Source organism: Fukomys damarensis, unplaced genomic scaffold (assembly GCF_012274545.1).
Source record: "Fukomys damarensis isolate Sample0158 unplaced genomic scaffold, DMR_v1.0_HiC HiC_scaffold_2, whole genome shotgun sequence".
Classification (NCBI taxonomy): domain Eukaryota; kingdom Metazoa; phylum Chordata; class Mammalia; order Rodentia; family Bathyergidae; genus Fukomys; species Fukomys damarensis.
In genome coordinates this window covers 58,969,884-58,994,015 of record NW_022900914.1, presented here as the reverse complement: position 1 = coordinate 58,994,015, position 24,132 = coordinate 58,969,884, and the positions used below count along the sequence as shown (strand labels likewise).

General features: G+C 39.7%; 1 protein-coding gene across 1 annotated transcript in view; it reads right to left on the bottom strand.

Annotated features, from left to right (window-relative positions):
* Positions 1 to 24,132, bottom strand: part of Dnah6 (dynein axonemal heavy chain 6) — a 205,335-nt gene that overhangs the window by 66,074 nt on the left and 115,129 nt on the right. The window contains exons 40-47 of the mRNA XM_010635241.2: positions 23,211 to 23,368; positions 18,270 to 18,401; positions 14,188 to 14,359; positions 11,675 to 11,821; positions 11,005 to 11,078; positions 9,259 to 9,413; positions 3,173 to 3,404; positions 954 to 1,106 (exon numbers count right to left, since the gene is read on the bottom strand). Of these exons, the coding sequence (XP_010633543.1) occupies positions 954 to 1,106; positions 3,173 to 3,404; positions 9,259 to 9,413; positions 11,005 to 11,078; positions 11,675 to 11,821; positions 14,188 to 14,359; positions 18,270 to 18,401; positions 23,211 to 23,368 (1,223 nt within the window). The remainder of the gene's footprint in view (positions 1 to 953; positions 1,107 to 3,172; positions 3,405 to 9,258; positions 9,414 to 11,004; positions 11,079 to 11,674; positions 11,822 to 14,187; positions 14,360 to 18,269; positions 18,402 to 23,210; positions 23,369 to 24,132) is intronic.

Genomic DNA, 24,132 nt, shown 5'->3' with positions numbered 1-24,132 from the left:
TTTGAACTTCTGCAGGTCTTCTTTTGCAAGTAGTTTTAGCTGTGCTCTCATGGCTGTGTCTGACGTCTGGAAGTGATTTAATATGTTGACCTCTTAAGATCGTTTTGACTTTGGTGAAAATCCACAGGTTGCATGGTGCCAAATCTGGTGACTAAGGTGGAGGAGGTCACTCTGTCACTTTTTTATTTGACAGAAATTGTCATTCCTGAAGCAATGTGTAACATGGAGCAATGTCGTGATGCAGGATGAAAATGCCCAGTTCTCAGGCCATTTTCTACCAAATAATTTCTGAAGCCCTCTAATAAACCCGTATAACATTCAGAGTTCACTGTAGTGTTTCTGGGTACAAACTCAGCTTGCACAATTCCATCAAGGTCAAAAAGCACAATAAACATCACCTTGAAGTTACATCTTGATTCATGTGCTTTTCTTCTGCATGAGGAGAACTAATTGATTTCCACTGAGAACTCTGTGGTCTCAGGATCATAACCATAGATCCACGTTTCATCTTCTGTGTGTTCTTGAGCTGGAATCTGAATCAGCATGGTTGCACAACTCCAATGAAATTGCAAAATTTCATGTTAATGCGTTGATTGTGACCAATGATTTACAGCACACTTTAAACCACACCTCTCTACTGTAGTTCTCAACTGACTGACTGCATGCAGTGAGTAAGTTGAAACATGCCTCACACTGTTACTAAAGTTCAGTGCGCCCCTTCTCGTATTGAAGATCCCTGCCTTTCTATTAGAGGCCCTCTACCTAGCAGTAGAAGACATTTTTCACGAAGGTGGTTCAGAAAAGCTAAGAGAAAGAATAACCAAAAAGTTGAAGAAGGTGCTGGAAAAATATTGAAAATTTTTCTATCCTTGAACCTCTTAAGGGGATTTGTGGATTGTTTAATAAAAGACCAAGAGAAAATTTTCTTTAAAAAAACATTTGGCATGTGCTACCTCATCTCTGTTTCCCTCGGAAATTCCAACTTCTTTTGCTTTTGGCCTGGTGGCTGCTAAAACCTGCTCCAGTTCATCCTTTTCAAATAAATTAGGGACTTCACCTGAATTCAGGATGTTATTTATATCTTCTAGGAACTCTTCCACAGCTATCTGCAGAAGGAAGCAGAATGATCTCTGTAACTCAGTCATTTTACATTTATTACATGTAAATTATAAAGCAAATATTTATTTAAAAATTACTATGAGTTAATTTCATCTCTAAGAAATGATAATCTTAAAAATCAGGTGAAATCTTAAAATTCTAGTCCAGCACGTATATTGAGTTTTCACTCTTCCTTCCTGTTTTGTCTTTTAAAAAGCATCCACATCTTACCTGGTTCAAGTCATCTGTGTAAGTGTTTTATGTTCTGCCCCTTTAAGTTACTGTGTTACTGTAAATATTAATCTACATTTTTGTAGAGTTTTCAGCCTATTTTAACCATAAATATGGGAGCAGATGCATCATGGAGTCACCATGCCATACATTTACATGGATGTATGTGGTTTGCAGACTTGTTTACATTATTAAAACATTTTTAGGCTTCTAGCTTTTCTCTCTAGATGGACTATTTTCTTGGAAATAATTCTCAGGAGTGAGACTGGCAATTAAAGCGTGTGGATATTTTCTGGACTTTGAAGATTTTACTGTTTCTCTATTTGTGAAGATTTTACTATTTCAATTCAGATATGACTTTAACAACTTTTAACATTTATTTTGTTATCCTAGAAAGTATAAATGTCTGTTTTGGGAGAATTTAATTTGCATATCTTTACTTTTTAGCAAGGGCAAATGTTATCCCAACTATTTTTTTCCCATTAAAAATCCTACTCAAGGGTGAAGGGAGGGTAGGGACAAGGGGAAAAAAATGAGAACCAAGAGCTGTCACGTAAAGGTACAAGATCCCAGTAATGAATGTAACTGTACTGTATACCTAGAATGTACCAATAAACTCAATTAAAAAAAAACCTACTCAAACTTTATAATCATTTATATATTTGGGTTGGTCTTTTAAATATAAATGGTTAATTTATACACTGTGAAATAAAACTTTTGTCTTATAATTGAGGCAAATCTTTAAAAAAATTTATCATTTACACTTTTGTTTCAGTTTACTTCTTGGTTATATAGAAATTGGAATCTTATAACAAGATACCTTTTATTTTCTTCATTTGTAATTTTTTGTTTTTCCTCATATGAACTTGCCATATTTATGTCTGTTAGTTTTTCCTAAGAACAAATACTAGCTTTTTTTGGTCTAAATTTTTGTTATTTCTTTTTTTTTTTTTTTTTATCTTGTAGTTAGTTTCCTGTTCTTACTTGTCTTGATGGTTCCCTGTGAGTTTTAAGTAAGCAATTTTTTGTTCTTTCTGATTTCTTTGATTTAAATTCAGATTGTATTTATATGAAGTCTAGTGTTCCTATTCTCTAAGTAGAGATTTTGATTTTATTGATCTTTATATGAATATTTTATTTTATTAAACATTTTTATATGAATATTTGAAGTTTTAAGCCACGTCATTAATTTCTCCCTTGATTAAAGTAATGGGCAAAGAACATTATTAGTAAAGATTATACTTTCTAAAATTTAATTAATAGCACATTTAGGCCTAAAATGATAATAATATGATAATTTTTGCAAATTAATCCTGCTTACAGTGTTTTAAAAATTAAAAAGAAGATTAAAACACTTACACATCAAATCTGTCACTTTTTAATTCCTTGGTTCATGTTTAGAAAGTTGTTTTCCTCAAAAGTGAAAATACTTGAGTGTAATCAGTATTGAAAATCCTCTATCATAGAATTCAAGACCAATTAAATTGGCTATTGTAGATATAAAATTACTTTGGCCTGAAACATAGACCTTATTTTTCCCTTTTCTTGGAGAAAGCATATTTCCCTACCTGATTTTATGTGGGTAATCATTTTCTTATATGCACTTCTAAAGAAAGAGTTTATTACCCACTGTTACATTTGTCCTTTCCCCCAACAAGCAGTTAATTTTTCCCCTTTAACTTTTGATCATAATTACTTAGAATTTAAAGGAGAACACTTGGTAAAATAAATAAAAGTTAACAGAAGTGATGATCCTCTGAACTTCATCCTACAAACTTCAAAGCACAGGCTGGACTGTAAGAATCGTGACCTTCTTGTTCTTACACGTGGGCTGTTTACATACCTGGGTGTCTGTGAAAAGGAAAACCATATTTCTATCCTCTACACCAGCCATTTTGTACAATTTCCTCAGGTCCTCATGAAAAGTATCATAATTATATCCCCGAGTGAGTTCGATTTGCAAACATTTGTAGCCACATATATGAGCAGCAAGTCTGGTAAGAGACTGCTTTCCGGTGCCTCCCACTCCAACCAACAGGGCATTGCCTCTTTCCTGACGGATCATCCGGGCAATCCTGCAGGAAGCAAGGCAGAAGATTGATTTCTGGTTCACAGACCTGGCTTTTGCAGAGAGGACCTGCCAGGTTAGGAAGGCTGGTAGACTGAGGAGCAGGGAGTACAGTACTTCCAGGCCTTTCCTCTTTTCAACCTCTTCCCTGTCTCCTATCAACCTGTGGCTTTCTGTACTAGAAGCGTAAATAAAGTAATATTTCAAATAAAATAAATTTAAGATAAAGGATAATTTCTTCTGTGTCAAATGCGATTTTTCCAGGTACCCTGCATAATTGAGGCTCCCGTTTATATTAATTATGATATTGGCAAGCCCAGGTCTCCATTTTTAAGGACGATCATTGGGTCTGAGACATGCAGGTCAGGAGGAGAGATCAATGGGAACAAGAACAGCAAGATATCAATAAAACTTTTGGAAAGTTCTGATTCATGTTAACAAGCATTTTAAAAAAGCACCCTGATCATGATACTAGACTGGGCACCCAGAAAGAAGGAAGGAAAAAAATCTGAGTTTAGGAAAAATTGGAGATAGATGGGAGATCTGACTGAACTCGACTGACACCTCTGTAGAAGATGAGTCTCACAAATAGGGTACCAAGGGAAGCAGAAGAGGGGAAATAGAGGATGAGCCCAGGAGATTGACCTGGAATGTGGAGAAAAATGAGTGATATCAAAATTGGAGAGAAAAAAATGGAATGAACAAATGTAGAGGTGTACATGGGATCATAGAGGCCACATAATAGCAATTACAGAGGCAGAGAGAAAAGGGAATGGAACTGATGAGACAGCCACTGTGGTCCTGAAAGGAAATCAAACAGGAGAGATTTAACTTTAACTAAAACAGAGTAAATTTTCTGTATTAGTTATTTTCCCATCATTAGAACACAATACCCGACACTTCATCTTAAAGGAGAAGAGGTTTATTTTGGCTCATGGTTTTAGTGGATTCAGTTCATGGTTGGCTGCGCCACATCAGGGAGGGAGCAGTGGAAGATCATGGTGGAGGATAGCTGCTCATGCCAGGGCAGCCAGGAAGTAGAGCAGCAAGGGAAGAGCCAGAGATAAGGGTTCTCTGACCAAGCCCCACCTTTGAACATGAGACTTTGGGGGGGACATTTCAGATCTAAAACATATCAATTTGCAAACCCTTCCTTAAAAGAGTTCATGAAGATATACAGAAGTATGAATCAAAATTACAAAATCTAAAAGGGGGAAGAGATGTCCATATAAATGTGAGAAGTGTGTACAAGAATCAAGTGTATCCGGGATACAGTCATTAAGTGGTAGAAAGGGTAAGAAATGCTTCTTCTTTTTTTGTACCAGGGACCGAACTTGCGTCCTTGCACTTGCGAGGCAGGCAGAGGAATCACTGAGCTAAATCTCTGGCCCATAAATGCTTCTTAAAATGGGGAAGATGGAAAATGTAAAGATAATTTCTTTTTTAAAGATTGTCATTGTCTAGAATCTCAGATTGGATCGTTAGAAACTATAGCTCACAGGAGAAATGGAAAAGCAGGTTTCTTTTCATTTTTGCACAGGAAGGACCTAGCTAGCTTCCTTTCTACCAATCTTGTTTCATTCATGATGCTGATGACTAGAGAGAGTTAGGCTCAAATATTTTAAAATTATAATGGCTTTTTATGAATTATGAAAGTATATTCTCACTGTGACCCATGAGAAATAACTATTGCCATGTAAGCCACATAATGAGAGAATAGATGCTGGCCAGTTCACTAATAGGAGAGCAGAACATATGGTAGGTACTTCATTGATTATATTCAAGTGACCAACGTGTAGGGACTTGAAAAATCTGTGAAATAAAGAATATAATGCCCTGCCATCCTTGGAGGCAGTGTACAGGTGCTATGTATTGTGAGAATAGAACAGGGAGTCTACAAGAACTTATTCAGAAATGCTCTTCCAGGTCAAATCCCAGACTCCTTTTCTTTACTTAGGATCTTTTAAAATAACAGCAAACTTTCATATTTGTCTCTTCCATCTCCATACCCTCTCCTGCTCCTCAGGGGGCTCCACTCTTCCAATATACTGACTGTCTTGATGACACTTCATTGTCCAGAACAGTGGTCACCGAATTATGACCTGTGGGCCAAATCCTGCTACCCAACTGTGAGTGTATATTTTGTGGCCTATGGGCTAAGAATGTTTTTATTTTTTTAAAATGGTTGAAAAAATGGTTGAGATTATTGAAAACAAATGTCTTGTCTATAATGCTATTTTTTTCTAAAATTTACATATAAATTAATAGAGATTATTCCTAGTAAAAATCCTTTAATGCAGCTGACAGACTACATTTTATGTAATGAGGTAGGCAAGGGATTGATGGCTTATATTTTAATGAAAAGCACCATTCAACCATCCTTGGAGCATGGTGATAACTTTGGGGTACATGATGGGTAGAAAATGCCTGTTGCACTTGCACTTTGAAAGCACAGGCTTTGAAGTAAAATTTTTCTCCCTTAGTTGGGAAGACTATACCCACCCACTCATACTATGCTAAAAACAAAACAAAACAAAACAAAAAAACCAACCAACCAACCAGCAACAAAAAAACTAAAACCAAAAAGTCACCAAGAAATGAACATGTTGCATGTGCTAAATTACTGATCATAAGATATATTCATAATGAAACCCTTTTCATTGCTAATCAGCAATGGGTGTTTGAAAGTTCTTACAAGTAGAATTATGTTTCTTTTGATTCCAAACTACTGATCCTCTCTAGAAAAAAAAAAAAAGACAACACATCTACATTGCTTCTTACATGGTGGTCCTTTGGGTGTCTGAAAACCAAATCTCTACCATTTAAAAACTGGGTTTTAATTTTCTCCTTTAATATTTTGTTTTTAAATTTTTTCATTAAATTTATTGGTACTTTTTAGGTATACAGTTACACTCATCATTGGGATCTTGTAGCTTTACATGACGTATCTTGGTTCTTATTTTTTCTCCACACCCCTGCCCTCCCTTCACTCCCTTCACCCTTCCCTGTTTACAAAGACTTTATTTCCATTTTTTCCTTTTCTCATATTTTTTCTCTCCCTTCTTTCCTTTCCCCTACCTTTCCCACTTCCTCTATACCTTTGGCCTGTTTCTTCCTATTCCACATTATCAATTACACAATTTGAACATTATTTACACTTTTATTTTTCACACCAGAGAAACTATTAGGTATTTACACATGTGTCCTATTTATTTCACTTAAGAGTATGGCCTCAATCTACATCCATTTAGCAATAAATAACTCTAGTTTCTCATTCTTCAATACTGAGTAGTATTCCATTTTATAGAAAAAATCACATCTTCTTTATCCAATCTTCAGTTGATGGACAACTGGGCTGTTTCCAAGTTTTAGCTATTACAAACTGTGCTGCTATAAACATGGTGCACATATATTGCAGTGGTATGATTCTTTTAATTCTTTTGGAAAGATACCCAACAGAGGGATAGCTGGGTGAAATGGGACCTCTAATGCTAATTTTTTGAGGTAAACAAATCTAAGTTCTTAGTAATTCTCTTTCACAAAAGTACGAAAGATTATAAATACAATTAAGCTGGATTTTCCTATTGTCTGATCTATTCTCCAGGAAGTCTCTCAGACCACAGGGCTGCCATTATTATTATTTTCCTTTCTCCAGCTCTCTTTTTGTAGGCTCAAAGCTTCCTAAGCAAAAGGAATGAAAGTTGTTAGGGGATAATGTGTGGGTGTGCTGGCAAGGGACAGATGGGAAATGCGATGTCTTGACAACCTAATGACAAATGATCATATCTTATAATGCAAGCTGTGATAAACAGAACTTCTGAATTAGGGTTAATTAAAGAGCAGAAATGTAAGCTAGGTGGAAGACTTCTTTGCTTATGGCTTAGTGAAAAAAATTCTGGGAATTCAATCAACAGTTAACAAGGACATACATTAAAATGTACTTAATGTGGGGAAAAGAAAAGCCACTAAAATCTTGGTGCAGTAGTAGATCAAGAGAAATCCCATTCTCACTCATATTTTACACTGCTTATTCTATAGAATATGGTATCAAATCTGATTACCACCTTTTAAGAGGAATGTTGAAAAGTTATGAAATATTAAGTATGTTGAAGGCTAGAAATACTTTTTTTGTGGTACTGGGATCAAACTGGGGCCCTTGTGCTCGCAAGGCAGGCAGCGGAACCACTGAGCCAAATCTTCGGCCCTAGAAATACATTTTAATGGGTAACATCAAAGATCTGGGATGATTTTGCCAGGAGATAATAAAGCTAAGAGAAGTATGGGAATGATTTTCAAATAATTGCATGTTGTTATGAAAAAGAGTGGTGTGGGTGGGGAAACCTGCAGTGGAATTAGAGGGAAAGCACCAACTATGACTCCCCAGACTGCCACTCACTCACTAGAAGACTTTGTAGAATTTCCCTCATCAGTCTGTGGCATACTGCTCTCTCCAAAAAATGGCTACAATAATGTTTTTGGCATCACTTTTCTCTTGGATGTCATAAGAAATAGAATCTCTGTTTTCTTCTTGCATTCAAATGTGGGTAAGACCTCTATGTCTGCTTTGGCTAAAAGAGTGTGGTAGAATTGATGATATGTGATTTCCAAGGCAAAGCCATAAAAGCCACTTGGCTTCTTCCTGCTTTTCTGACTTAGAGCACTTTCCTTTAGAGCCCTGAACCATCCCATAGGAAACCCAGTCATCTTGATGTTGCCATGGAGAGACATGTAGAGAGACAACACAGAGGCAGAGATGGTCCAGGTGCTCCAGCTGCTACAGAGTGTAACTGAAGAGAAACCTCAAGAAAGAACTGCCCAGAACAATGAGAGTCAATAATAAAAGAGAAGCCAGTATGTGCTGCAGTGGCTAAACAAAACCACTGGAACATTCGCTGAGCCTTATTTGCAAGGAGACTATGATACTGCATCAAGAGAGGGTGTTGTGACAGTCAAATGAGATGCTCTACACCATGATTTTATGTGCACACTGAATGCCATTATTATTCCTGTTCCACAGATGTCAGAAATCATGGGAAGCAGGTGGCTTGTGCTGAAAGGGTCATTTCAACACACTTAATTATCCAACAGAGCATGAACCACTTCATAAAGCAATGTGTGCCCCAAGGACTGGATATTCAGGCTGGATGCCCAGGTATCAGGGACATCCCTCCAAGAGTACTTTCAGTGGGGAGGAGTTAGATTTATAAGCACATCGACTTTATGATCAGGATTCATCTTGTTTGCTATAATCTTGAACTTGTCCTTTCTTTAGGCACACACATCATTAGCCTCATAATACGGTATATGTATCTTTGCAAATCACCTCAGATTTTTTTTTGTAACAAGACAGGACATATAAAAACATAACCAATCTTTTAATATTTAGCAAAAATAATAACTCTTGTGATTCCATAAAGTTCATTCCATATATATTTAAAATGTTTAAACTGAAATACCAAATAGTTTCTTTGGTGTGAAAAACTATAATAGTACACAGGATCCTAACAAGATAATTAATAATGTGAAATAGGAAGTAAAGGGCTAAAGGTGTAGGGAAAATGGGAAGGGTGGGGGAAAGGTAATAAGGGAGAGGAAAAAAATATGAGAAACTGAAAAATGGAAATAAAGTGTTTGTAAATGAGGAGGGGAGGGGGGTGAAGGGAGGGCAGGGACAAGGGGAAAAAATCAGAATCAAGACCTATTATGTAAAGGTACAGAATCCCAATGATGAATGTAACTGTATTGTATACCTAGATTGTACCAATAAACTCAATAAAAAATAAAATGTTTAAAAAATTGTATTGAGAATTATCAAAACTTTAGTCTATCTAGCAATCTACTGGACACTTATAGAACTTCACCTTGAAACGTGTTCTATGGCATCCTGGAAGAACACCAACTTTACTTCTTTGGGGTTTATGAGGTTGTAGTCATCAAGATAGTCTTGTAGAACGTTTGCGATTTTTTCCACATCAGGCATATCATCATAAATCCGGTCAGCCTTCTCTATGCCAAACTATAAGATGATTTATGGGAGAAGAACCAAGTTGAATCAGTTCTGCTAAGTAAATATACCCAACATGCACAGTCTGGAAAATCCATTTCATTTAACTTCTTTAAATGGTACACTGTAATTTTGGTGATCATTGCAGTAACATCCATGAAGGACCTTAATACAGGGCTTTAATTTTTCTCCAAACCCCACACTCTAGTTCCATATTTTTGCTTCTAGGATGTGAATTTGAGAAGCTTTCTGGTTGAAAATTATTCCTGGGAGATTGTTATAAACAATCATGCTGAAACTACAGGTTTTACACAGCAGTCATCTAGGGTGAAACTGTTGAGAAAAAGAACTAAAGGGAGTTGAGTCCCTGTTTGGACCTAGTGAGGAATGTCTTTGTTCTAACAACTCTCCTGAGGACACTGGTACTTTGAAACACATCTAGGCAATGCCAGAAGAGTCCCGCTCTTCTTTTTGCTTTGCTTTATTCTCCTGTTTAATAATATCATCACTACAAACACACAAGAAAATACAATATTTAAAAAACTTTGGACTTTACTTTTTTTTTGGTACCAGGGATCAAACTTAGGTCCTTGGGCTTGCGAGGCAGGCGGTGGCCCCGAGGAGCTAAATCCCCTGCCCTAGACTTTACTTTTAATGGCAAATTTAAACAGGTATATTCCACACATATAAATTATTTATCTTTTTATGTGGCAGGTGGTAATACTCCTCTGGAAGGGCTTTCTGGGGTAAGTGAGGTCCTGAACACATGTAATGTAAAGGTGGGCTCTATCATGCTGAGCCAATATTGTCTGGGAACCAGCTGTGTTCCGAATTCTGTGAGAGAATCCAGGGGCTTAGGGAGGGAAAAAAAAAAGACATGGCTCCTGGCCTCTGAGACACTGGGCATATGTCCCTGGATAACAGCCTGGTAAACAAGGTGGCTGCCTGCTAATGTAGTTGTGCACTTATACGGAAGATCTATTCTAGGAAGGTCCATTCATAGACATTATTGAGGGCAGATTCGAGACACTTGTAAGGAAAGATGAAAGAAGTTAAATATGAGGGAAAAATTACTACTAACCAGAGTTACCTGAAGTGACCCCAGTTATGTTAAATAATTAGCTTTCCACCACTAGAAGAACACAAGCAGGGGCTGAACAGCTTCATACAGTGAGGGATTTCAGGTCTACATTAAAAGACAAGCCTCTGTGCTTTCTTCCAAATCAAATTCTCTAATGGTTGCCTAATACATACTATTACTAAAATAAGGGAAACTAGATCAGGGTCAACTTTTTTTCAGTAAATGGCAATATTTTCAGTTTTGCAGGTCCACTGTCATTACTGTTGCACTCTGCTGTTGTCCTGCAAAAGCAGTCATGCAAACGGTGCACACAAGTACGTGTGGCTGTGTTCTGATAAAACTTTCTTTACAAAAACAGGCTGCTGGTGGATATGACTCCTGAGGCCACAGTTCACCCATATCCAGTAGTCATTTTCACAGTTATTTCACTTTCACAGAGATAAACTTTCTACAGAACAACTGCGTTGGAACAGAGTAAGTGCTTGCTAACCTGATACAGTCAAATCAATAAAAAATACCTGCCTTAATGAAGTCTCCAAATATGATGGGTTTATTTAAAAAATATTCCAGGCCAATTGCAATTCCAAAATGTTTATCTGTTAAAAAAACAACAAAATAACAAAACAACAACAACAACAATAACATTTTCAATAGAAAAATGGGCTTGAATGCTGCATTTTTACAGTACTGTAGAATTGTCATGGCTTTCTTAGACAAAATGTCGTTTTTCCTACTTTCCCTCATCTACTTTAAATTTTATACTGAATTGAAACTATTAATCCTTCCTGAATTTAAAAAATATTTTCATAATATTTTATATATTTGAGCAATTAAAGAAAATAAATTTTACTCATGAACAAGCAAAGTTCATTACTTAGCTTAATTTTCCTGTATAGAAAGCAAATTGTTTCCCAATGATTGCAAACTGCATGTACTGCAAACATGTACTAATAAAATAAAGTTAAATTAAAAAAAAGAGAGGGGAGGAGGGGGTGAAGGGAGGGCAGAGGTAAGGGGAAAAAAAATGAGAATCAAGACTTGCCATGTAAAGGTACATGATCCCAACAATGAATGTAACTGTACTGTATCCCTAAATGTACCAATAAACTCAATTAAAAAAAAAAAAAAAAAAAAAAGGCACAAAAGCAAAAAAAAAAAAAAAAAGAATAGGTAAATAAAGCTTTATATTTACTGGCCATTTCTGTCAAAATCACATGGAAGTATTGCTTGTCTTCATTATTAATCAGACGGTCATGGAAGACTCTTTGACATTCATGGCAAAAGAGCCTAAATATCTGAATTTCTTCTCTTATTGTTCCCGAATCACACTGGAGAATACCTGTGTTTTAAGAGAAAAAAACAAAACCAAAACCAAAACAAAACAAAACAAAACCAAAACCAAAATCAAACCAAACCAAAACAAACAAACAACAAACAAACAAAAAAAACAAAGACCTGTGTTTTAGGACTAGAAAGAGAAACTCTACATTTGTGGAATCTCTGGTCATAGGTAATTAACTAGGAAACACTGAAGTCCAGCTTTACCTCACATTGATTTATTTCCTCATTTATACCTTCTTTTATTCACTCAAGGCCAGATTTAATTCTAGGCTCTGGGAAGGAAGTGGTGAACTAAGCAGACAGCCCTCACAGAGCTGACATCACAAAGCGAGAGACGGAAAAATCTGTATGCAGAGAAATATGCAGGATATACTTTCAGGTAATACGTACTACGAATTTTTGCTGAGAAGGTGAGATGTGGGCCGGAAAAGTAGACTGTGTGGCTATCTGGAGAAGAGCATTCCTGAAACAGTACAGAAGCCCTGGCTAGGCACTGATTCAGTAGTGGCAAAGAGGCAGCAGTTGCAAGGAGGAAAATGGCAGAAAGAAGGCAAAGAAGGAAGCCCAGGTCCAGATCATGCAGACTCAGCCATGCGGTAGGAGCTGGGGATGCAGCCCGAGGAGAGTGTAAACAGGGGCTACCCCTGGCTGCAGTGCAGAAGGCAGAGCTGAGTCGTGGTGGGAAAGGGATATGGACAGACTGGAGACCGATTAGAGAGGAGGCGCTTGCTGTTAAACTCCCTGGGGAAAGTTTGGCTCCAAGGCAGAAATATCACAGTGGAAGGGCAAAGTGGAGGAAAGCTGCTCATCTCATAGCAGTCAAGTATCAGAGAGGGTAAGGACGAGTTAGAGAGGAAGGAAGAATATATCCCAGGCCAAGAATGTACCCTTCCGGGTTACACTCTCAATGACCCACTTCCTCTAAATAGTCCACTTGGCAAACGACTTCATCAACAGGTTAATACAATCTATTTAGCTAATGAACAAATCACTAAATCAATAGGTTAGGGCTTCATGATTCAATCGCTTCTCTACTCCTGACCTCTGAACATTGCTGCATTGAGGATCAAGCCCTCAATGCATGAGTCTTTGGGGGAACACTTCATTTTCAAACCATAATAAAAATGACAATAGTTTGGGCCAGAGTGGGATGTAGTGGAGAGAAGTAGTTAGCTTTGGGGTGTATTTTGAAAGAAAAACCGTCAGGATTGATCATGGATCTGGGGGAAGTTATCAAGGCTTGTGCCTAGAGGAACTAACGGTAGTCTCCTCCAGGGCAGGGGAACATATACAACGCAGGGGTGGTGGGGCAAAGCAAGAATTTAGTTTAGTCATGCCAAGTCTAAGAGGCCCAACAAGAGAGTTGAGTAGGGGCAGTGAGAAGAGTCTTGGATATGTAAATCAGACATTTACAGGAGAGGAAGAAGCTGGAGGTAAGCAATCAGGTCGCGTCACTGAATAAATGGTAAGTGCTACAGAAATGACTGAAATTAGATAAAAAGTGGACTGAACACAGAGCTCCGGGTCGAAACATTTTGAGGTAGGGAAGAGTTGGAAGAGCCATCCAGACAGACAGAGCAGCGGCAGCCAGAGAATGAGGAGAGAACCTAGGAGAATGTGTGTCCTGCTCAGAGGGTGATGTATAGTCTGAGATCTGATGCACTGACTCAGTACAATGGAGAGTAAACTTGGGAACAGCAGTTAGGTGCAGTGGCAGGCAGAACACTTTTATTGGTACACGTTAGAGGGAGGGAGACCTGGGAGGAGAGTGAGACAATGAAGAGACCATTTACAAGAGGTCTTTCTAGAAATGGTAAAGAAATGGGGAGAGGGGCTTGTGCTCAGAGAGCAATGAAGCCTAAGGAGAATTAATTTTTAAAAACTGGAAGTATGGGAGCTGTTAAAAAATGCTGTTAGGAGTGATCCAACAGAACAGGAAATTATAAGAGCAAAATTGGAATAACAAAAAGAAAATCCTTGAGAGGGGGATGGAATTTAGTGCCGGAGGGAGACTGGCACATGGTAGGGCTAGGGACAGCCCAACTGAAGGAGGGAAGATGTTGATTGTCTGGGGGATTTGGAAGATTTGGAAGTCGTGGCAGTTCTGATTTGATTTTTTTTTTCTCCCCAGTAAAAGAAAGGTCATCAGCTGGCAGCAGAAAATGGAGGACCCTGGTGGTTAGAAAAAGCTGTGCAATGTTCAGATTGGGATGTGGGTGAAGGATGACTTGGACAGGGACATGCCATGGGGTTTCTAGGTGAGTCACAGACACCTGGGTACACACGCTTCTTCCTGGACATGTCTTCCAGACAATGGAAATGGAAGGAGGATGCAAATCAAAGACTGAGGGTTCAATACACTACCTTGCACACATTTTGATAAATCCCTCAAGTTAAAGACATAGTGAGACTTGGCTGGTGTTGGCAAGAGATCAATACTCATTCTGTTATAAATCTCAACGGAAGCTTCTACAATGTTGGATGCAGTTTGCTTTACAGCTGGTTGGAAGTCGCTCAGGAAGCCATTTAAGATGGCCTAGAAGCAGAAATAAAACATGAGCAGGTTAGGAACTTTTTTTTTTTAACTAAGTGTTTATCTTTAAAATACTCTCATTCTGATCCTTTTTTCCCCCAATAACAACTAGAAAGCTAAATTGCAACAGAAAGACATTGCATCAAAACTCTTTTGTTCAGAATATGCTTTCACATTTGGGCTCATTCCTGATTTCTGTGTTGGGATGTCTGACCGGAATTCACGGCTGACCTGTGAATATGCCATGTACTTAAGTAATTAAGACCTTTGCTCACTGTGGGCCCAGAAGGTCTTCAGGAAGGGCACAAACCTATCTGGAAGTGAATTTAAGTCTTCTATAGGCAAATGACCAACAATCCCATAGACTTCATCTTCACGGACATTTAAAGTGTGACTCATATGAACTCTCCCACCCCGTATCCCCAAGAGCTGTTAGTCTCTTCTAACAGCTCCTGCTGTCCCCCATAGTCAATCTGGAATACATCACTTGAATCTGCTTGCTTCCTTCTATTCCCCCTGACGTTACTCCATCTGTCTTCCACTCTTTTCCGTTTGTACTTCTTCACTCCTTCCCTCCTTCATCGGTGTCTCCCACTTCTCCTCTCCTCTCCCTTTAACCAGGCAAACCCCGCCACAGCTCCCCTTGGAATCCACCTTCCGCTGTCTTGATCACCCCCCTCCCTCCCCATTGCTCACTGTCTCAGTCATACTGGCCTCACCACCTCATGCTTCTTCCTCCCTCGGTCTCCACACTTGCTGTTCTTCCTCCCCAACATCTACTCCATGAGGCTGTCTGCTTGGCAGGGACTTTCTCATCCTTCTTGGATTACGTTACGTGTCATCTCTCCAGGGGGGCCTCCTTAGCCATGCAATCAAATACGTCCTCCCAGCCGGCTCTCTAATCTCTTACATAACTTACCATAATTAAAAAAATATATATTTATGAACTGGAGCTCAGCTGCCTGGGAATATTGTTATAGATTGTAAAAATATAAATCCTCTTCAATATTAACCTTAGAGTTATTCATGGGAGGAGCCACCAAATTAATGGCAGAGAAGCCATATTTATACATTTGAGGTATTCCTTATGACTTTAGTTTTGGTCTCACATATAAAATATGTTGAAGTAAATACAATTATTGGTTTTCAGTGGATCTCCTGCTGAATGTTAGTCTCAGAAGCTTATGCAACTATCTGTATTTTGAGGTACACTCCTTCTGGGTCCCTGACACGAATTTAATATTTTCCACATGGCCAAGTAGTTTGAGTAGTAGCACCCCAAAGCCAGCTGTCAAATATGTTGAAAATATGGTTAGCTGTATGCGTGACAGAAAACAGACAAGTTGAAGTAAGTGAATATATATATGTGGACAAGGGAGAACGTGTATGTATACATATGCATGTATATGTAAACACGTATAATACATATGAAAAAAGTTCCAGCCTTTCTACATCATGCAAATAAAATTAATTTATAACATGCATCCTATAACTGTGTGTGTATATATCTATATCTCATCCATTATTTATTATCTGTCTCCATGATGGAAGTTCCATGAGGCCAGAAGTGTCATCTGTTTTATTAAAAATGTTGCACTGACATCCGGCATATGGTAGGTGCTCAGTCAATGTTTATTTAATGAATGAATTAAAGGCTACTAAACTGGTATTCATAAATGAAAACTAGCATTTCCTTATAGAAGTTTCTGAAGGTCACAGCTTGGTATCCTACTTATGGGTCTGATTATAACATGTTTCACAACTATGCAAAGTTCCCACCAAGAATATGTACACAAAATATAGCAGGAATTCTCACAGTTGGGGAGGATGCTTTGGCATGAAGATATCATTAGTATTTTATGGAAATGGTCACGCTTTTCAATTACTGCTGTCATATCGTTCTAACTAGAAGTTACATTTAGTGACATCAACATCAATTTCCTTTGGTGTGTGTTGTTTTGTTTACCCTTAGAATGTATACTGATGCCTAGTTTGGCAAATAAATTTCTGGTAAGTAAACAGTTGGGTGTGTATAAACTGTGATTCAAGGAAGAATCCCCTATAACATGCATCTTCCAAGTCTGTGCAAACCATGACTGGTCATTAGTGGTCCGTCCTCCACATATATGTGTGTATGATTGGACTAACTCACAACAGATGATTACAGAGACTAAAGTCACAGCATAGACTACCTCAAAAGTAGTAAATGATTAAAATATTATGTATATTCCATTGTACATATAATAATGATACACATAAGTTTCCTTTTATAGAATATAAATAAATCATTTATTACATATGTTGCTGGCAAATTAGCTTACTCTCCTCTTCTTTAGCTCTTCCTCATCTATCCAATTACAGTGGGCAGGGCAAGTGAGCTATGAACGTGGTCACACATGAGATCCATGGGCCTAGAGCAAGTCCTTCTTTTCTACAAGTGAAATATCCTGTTTGTTCTGGTAATGAGAGAAATACGAATCCTCATCTGAATTCAGATCCACCTAATGGGCCCTAGAATCTGTTCTGGTGTCTCTCATTCCATTTCCACTCATAGCTTGCATAAATTTTAATTATAAACCTATATGTTACAGGGGAAGAGGCAGCTCCATCCCAGCCTGTGCTTGTTGGATGATGTCCCTGTGAGTGATGTATTCCCATAGTTGTGGCAATGCTACAAGAGGCTGAAGGTTAGGGACAATTTCTTTTCTAGGAACCAGCCTCTGTCTTTTTCTTCTCACTCAAGAAAGTACTTTGGAATGATTGCATATGACATTTTTGTGGGTATAACCTTGAATTTGCCTTAACCTTTTAAGAAATGAAGTAATTTGCTAATTGCGCCCTTTTAAAATTAAGCATAAGTTACTTGGGGCACCCTTCAGTACTCACCACACACCACAAGTGTGTCTGTATCACATGGGTAGGAATCACTCACTTCAAACCCCCAAATATAAACTCAATGTAAACATTCTATTCCAAGCAACTGATGGTGGTTCCTCAAAATTCCTCTAATGGCTGTGGTCTTCCCCATTGCTGCTTAATGCCTTGTTCTATACTTTGGTACTTAATTGCAAGTGATAGGCTGCCATCTTTTCATATTCTAAAGAACTCTTTGAAGTTTTTGTATATCATTTTGGCATTAGTTCCTAAACAACTTACTGAAATGATTTAAAGTTTAAAAAATCATTTTCCAGGGGTGTAAGCTATGCCAGTGTGAGCAGAAAAGCCCTCTCCACGTACTAAAAGTTGTGTGCTTAGTAGCTCTGCTCTTTTCTCTTCCTCCACTAGAAGAAGGGGCTGATGCCGGCAAGTGTGGAGCAGGCTCATTTAATTCTCGCATCATGGGGCACATGCTGACAGGGTCAGCGTCTCTAGGCCAGTCACCTGAGCTGTTTTATTCGGCCTGCAGTTCCCATTTTCCACTGATGCCCAGATCGTAATCTATCCTTTCTAGGGCCCTATTGGTCATTGCATGCTCTAATCAAGCTAGTTCAAGTTCTCTCATTTTGCTCTAAATAAGGCTTTACATTTATCAAACACTTCCGTTGAGCACTTACTGGGCAGGTGCCATTGTTTTCCCGGCCCTTCTATGGAAATTAGTACAGGTGGAAGAAAAAAGGACTTCAAAATGGCAGCGGGAGAGGTGAGGCTGACCTTGAGGTTCCTGGAATGTTGGGTGTTGTGTCTGGTGCAAGTGGACACGCGGGCTTGGAGGTCAGGTCTGAGGTCACAGACACAGAGGGCAGAAACAGAAAACAGCTGGCGGTCAGTGTACTGGTGCCATGGTTATCTGCTTTTTGCTCAGGAAAAGGATGGATGATCTCACTAGAAATTCACTGAGCCACTTGGTGGGGAGCCTTGAAACCTTGAAAGGTTTTCTTTTTTCTCTCCTGTCTGCGTTTAGATGCACACTCACCTGAAAAATTTGTTTCATACTATGCTCCGAGGGCATGGGGAGGCAGAGCATGCTGAAGTGGCGGATGAAGCGGGGGGTCACAGGGTTGCGGCCTCCTCCTGGAGGTGCACATGCTGACACGATTGTTACATCCTACATGGAGAGAAATCCATTTGGGTCACCGGCAGAACTAGGGACGAGTCCTGTCTTCTCAATGGCAGGACTCACAACCAACAGGTTTTGAGGATCTGCCGTGAGCCAGCATTGCATTACATTTTTGTACGCATTACATTTTTGTACACATTCAATGACGTTATCCACATGATGACCTCAGGAGGTCACTATTGTTACACTCATTGCATGGATGAAAAAAAAAAAAAAAAGCAGCCAAAGCCCTGGACAGTTAAGTAAATTGCTCAAGGTCAAATGACGGGTTGGCAACACCAGACATGCATTTTCATCAGGCCAGCCTGACTGTCTGCAGACTGGGAATGGACTGCAGGTGGGTGAAGACCAGTCAACCCCCATGGTGGTGAACTGAGGCATGCATGCTGCAGCTGGCACACAGAGCCCTCCCTGCTGGCATGAGAGCCAAATCGCATCAGAACTTGAAAGTGGGCAGCTGAAATATTTTGCAAACCTAAAAGTGCATTTGGAAAATTCTACATTTGCAGAAAATTCTACAAACCATCAGGAAATCTACAAAGATGTTTCTAGCATTGTGGCAGCTGCAAAGGAGAATTTTAGTAACAGATTTTTACAGTTCCATAAGATGGAGACAGGCTGTGTTTTTTACTTTTCCAGATAAAAGCAAATTTGAATAACTTGATCTTTCCTGCTTACATTGCTTAGATTTTGGAAATCTGGAAACGGACCTATTGGAATTTCAAGAAAGCTCTATCTGGAAAAATAAAATCTGTGACCTGTGTGTAACACTTGAGAAGACAGAGAAGATAGAGTGTGAAGAGATGACAAAGGGCAGCAAAGTTGGTAGTTCTGAAAATGAAATCCTTAATGTGTGGAATTGTCTGCAAAATAATTTAAACTCAATGAAAGCACTTGGGATTGCTTTTCTTACTTTAGATCATCTTATGTTTGTGAGCAGCTATTTTTAGCTTTGAATTGTATCAAATTTGATATAAGAAACAAACAAACAAACAAACAGGTAACCTGAGTGTTACATGTGTTGATTTTGAGCTAACAAAGTATGAGCCAAGATTTGACAAATTATCAGCACAGATACAATAGCCAACATCACATTAATTGTGCAAAAGTACACCAAATGCAAACTTTAGCCTTTCAATAAAAAGCTGTTCAATAGAAAGCTCTGTTATTGTGTTTTTCTTTTAAGACAAAAAATGTTAATAGATGAGTTTTTTTTTCTAAACTAAAACCTCAGTATTCGGGTTTACTTGCATCATTGGTACTTTGCCATAAATATGTGGATTTTGGGTTGCAGTTTGAGTAGTGTCTAGTCTCTAAAAGGTTCACCATCGCTGAATTAATTTTGTTGGTGGAACCCACTCAGCAGCTCTGTAAGATGCGTGTGGTAGTTTCAACATCCCAGGGAAAAGAGGACTGGCTTCAGACAATGGCCACAGAAATGAAAAGAAGTAAGTGATTGCAGAAACGTTCGTGATGAATGGCTTTTATGTTAGAGAGGAGTCCTACAAGTTAGGCTATGTCTCCCCCTCCTCCTGGGCTAACTACACTATTCATTTCACAGGGATGCCGGAAGGTTAAATAAATTAGTAAGCAGGGTGCATAGAGCTTGCTTGGTATAATTTGTGTTTCTTATGAGCAAAACTACTCACTCCAACTTGTCTCCTTTCCAGAACAGAATCAGGGCAGTCAACCTGGGTTCTTTTTTCCCTCTGACTCCTCACCCTAGAAGGACTTTTTTTTTTTTTGGTACCAGAGATTGAACTCTGGACCTTACGCTTGTGGGGGGCAGGCGGCAGCACCATTGAGCAAAATCCCAGGCACTAGAAGCACTTTTGATCTGCTTCCTAAACCTGGCTGGCTGCACTTTTCACCACACTTAGCTCTGACTCTGTCTCTTCTCCTTTCAGATCCTACACTTCCTCTGGTTTGACCTTCTCCCTAGCCCAGCCCTCCCCTGCAGCAAGGGCATCATCCCAGAACATTTCCTTCAGAGACTCCCGTCATTTACAGGATACATTCATGGTCCTCATGACAGCTTTCTGGGATGTGAAGTCTGTATCTCCTGCTGCTCTGTGGCTCACACTTCAATCCAGTATATTTCATACTCCCTGCTTCTGAGGTGTAAAGTGCTCCCTTTGCTCTGACTTCAGCTGTCTTCATAATCCCAGATCACCTCCTTCGGGAAAGCTTCCTTCATCCATTACCTAGCTGTCATTCCCACCTCTTTCTTGCCTCTCCACTCATCAGCTGGCACTGTTAATGTCTACTCTCCAAAGCTGAGCTCTTTGGGTGGCAAGGTCTATTTCACAGAAGCCCAAATAGGATGGTATTCCTTATAACTAACTCAGTGGTATTGGGCTAATAGTAGCAGAAAATGGTCTAAAAGAGAAAGAAAACTTACTGAGAAGTGAGGCTGTTCATTAATGAGTATTTGAAGATGTGCAAACAGCTTTAGTACTGAATAATGAGCAGAGGTTGGAAAGTTTGGAGGATATGACTAGAGAAAACCTAGAGACATCTACACGGAGAAGCACAGGGGATTCTGGAGAGGGCTCAGGAGATAAGACGGGACCAGTCTCAGATGGAATTGAGGATCCTATTAAAACTGAAGTGGAAAATGATGCCTTCCTTTGTCATATCATTGCAAAAAATTTTGATAAACTGTGTCCATGTCCTGCTTTGTGAAAGACTGGGTTAAAAAACGAGGAAAAACTGGTGAAGGAAATTTCTAAACAAAATACAGAAGAGGATGGATGCTTTTGGCCATTGTCTTAGTTACTTTTCTTGTTGCTGAGACAAAATATCCAACACTCAGTTAAAAAGGGAATGGTCTATTTTGGCTCACAGTTTGTAGAGGTTTCAGTTCATAGTGGGTTGGCTCCAAGGCAGGGTGGTGTGGCAGAAGGGATCACAGGGAGGAAAAACAGCTTATAGCATGGAAAGCAGAAGGCAGGAGGTGGCAGGAGGCAGCAAAAGCAGCAAGCAGCAAGTGACAGCAGCCGCCTTCTTTCTGTCCCTTATATCCTTTCCAGGCTACATGCCGTTAGGGCAGGTGGAACTCACACCCAGGGTGGGCCTTCCCATCACCCACACCCAGAACTATGCCAAACCAATCAGTGGACTCATTTAGTAATCCTTGATCCTTGATCTCAGTATCACACACTTAATTTTAGCATCATACAGTCTAGACCCAGCCTTCTCTAAAAAGCTCACCTATGACCCCATGAGGCTTTGCAGGGGACAGCATCTCAATACAAGCCATGACAGCCATTTTCAGTGTGATTTGAAAGCAAAGAGAAACACAGTAGAAAGATTTGGAAAATTTACAGCCTGATCAGGGAAGGAGAAAAGGAAAAAATTCATAAGTAGCTATTTGCTAAGTAAATTAGTAGGGATACTAATTGTCAAGATATGAGACAGAAACCCAGAGGACATCTCTGCAGCTTGTGAGGGTGCCTGCCCCATCACAGGCTCAGAAGCTGCCAGGGCAGGGCTGTTTCAGGGAGGGGCCTGGGGACTCTCCACGGGCTCACTGCCCAGGGCCACTTCAGCATGCTGCTCTTTGTTTTCCAAAGGAACACTCCACAGAAGCTACAGCTGTGGTTCGAGTGGGCCTAGGCACTGCTCAGACTGTGACGGACCTGGTGTCCACATGGTGCTGGTCCTGTAAGTCACAGAATATAGGAGTTTCAGGGTCACAGTGGCTTCCACCAAAAGCCACCAGAACTGTGTAGCACCTGCCTCTCCAGGCTGTGTCCATCAGCCTGCAGCCCAAGAGAACACCTATTTGGCTATGACCAGAAAAGCTGTGTGAGCAGGACTGCCTGAGGTGTTGGGGGGGCACATCTCCCCAGGCACACACAGGGTGCCAGACTTGGAGCTGTAAGATTTAAGGTCTTGCTAGGTTTTAGATTTGCTTTGGGTGAATTATATCTTCCTACTTGCCTACTGTTTCCTTTTGGAATGGGAACACACACCCTGGGTTTGTCCCACCATTGTATATTGGGTGTACAGAATCTGTTTTGATTTTAGAGGCTCTCAGCTGGGAGGAGTTTGCTTGGAGTCACTGATGAAACTTTGGACTTTTTGATAGACGCTGGAATGAGTTAAGACTTGGGACTGTTTGGGTGGAATGTTGTATGTGAAAAGGACATGAATTTGGGGGACTGGGATGAAGCAGTTTGAATAGTTTTTCCTCCACAAGTTATGCTGTAATTAATTCCCACTGTACATATTACCAAGGTAGAAACGTGATCTGCCTGATGTTTAGATAAGGATTAGACAAGGTCATCAGGGTGGAGCCCTGGTGGCTTTATAAGAAAAAGGGAGACTGGAAGACGTGCACACACGCGCGCGTGTGCACACACACACACACACACACACAAACACTTACTCCTTGTTTCTTGCCTTTCATTCACTGCATAACTCTGGGACACTGCCAGTGAGAAGCCCTCTTGTCCTTAGGTCAGAACTATGAACCAAAACAAACCTTTTTTTGGTATAATTTACCCAGTCTGTGGTATTGTGTTCTTAGTAACAGAAAATAGACCAATACAACGATGGGAACATATAGAGAGAAGGTAACCATTTATAAGCCAAGGAAGACAGCCTTCCAAGAAACTAATCTTACTGACATTTTGACCTTGGACATTGGTCTAGCCTTCAGAATTGTGAGGAAATAGGTTGTTTGAGCCTCCCAGTCTGTGGCACTTTGTATTGGCAGTCCTAAAAAACTAATAACCAAATTTCCTTGTCATTTAAATCTGAACAACCAAGGAATATGAAACCTAAAGTAACCTGTATGTCTTTCCAAAAGAGTTTGTTTCTGTCATAGAATCCTCCAAAATCCTGATATTGTCGTAGTAATTCAATGGGAGGCTGAGAGCCATAGCGATCCAGTCTGGGCATGTTCAAGTCATCAACAAAAATCACAACTTGTTTGTTTCCTGGTGCTCCTGGGGAAATAAAAGGAATTCAGTTTAAGAATTATGATGTACACTTAGAAATGTAAAGACAAAGTAGCTATGGTTTGAATATGGTTCAAATGTGGTTTGTCCCCACCAAAACTCATATTGAGGCTTGCTCCCCAAGGCCATGATGTTGAGAGATGGTGGCATTTGGGGCCATGAGGGCACTGCCTTGGGGGATGGATTGATGTTTGATATCACAGCAATGGGTTTGGTACTTCAGGCGTTTGTTCCCCCTTTGCTGTCCTGTGTGTGTCTATTTGCCCCCCACCACCCCACTTTTGCCATGAATTGAAGCTGTATGAGGCCCACACCAGAAGCTCCTGGACTTCCAGGACTCTGAGTTAAAGAAACATTTTCTCTTTATAAGTTACTCAGTCTCAGATTTTCTGTTATAGCAACAGAAAACAGAAGGTCAAGTATGGGTTTGGATTCAGTGAGAGTCAATAATGAGCACAGTTCTGCTCTCATGAGCGAGAAGGCACCTCAGAAGGGTCCCACACTGAGAAGCTCAGATCTCCCCCTGGGGAGGCCTCCCATGGGGAGATGTAGACCTGGCCAAGATGTCCATGTTGTCTGTCAGATGGTCCATCACCCTCACTCTCAGAACACATGACCAATGGCAGCTATCCAGTGAGGTCTGGACCTTTCTCAGTCCCAGATCTGTTAACTGTCCTCACCAATGCAAGGCCTGAGTAAGGGTAATGGAGGCCATTTTCTTTCCACAGTAGAAAGCAAAAAAAAAAAAAAAA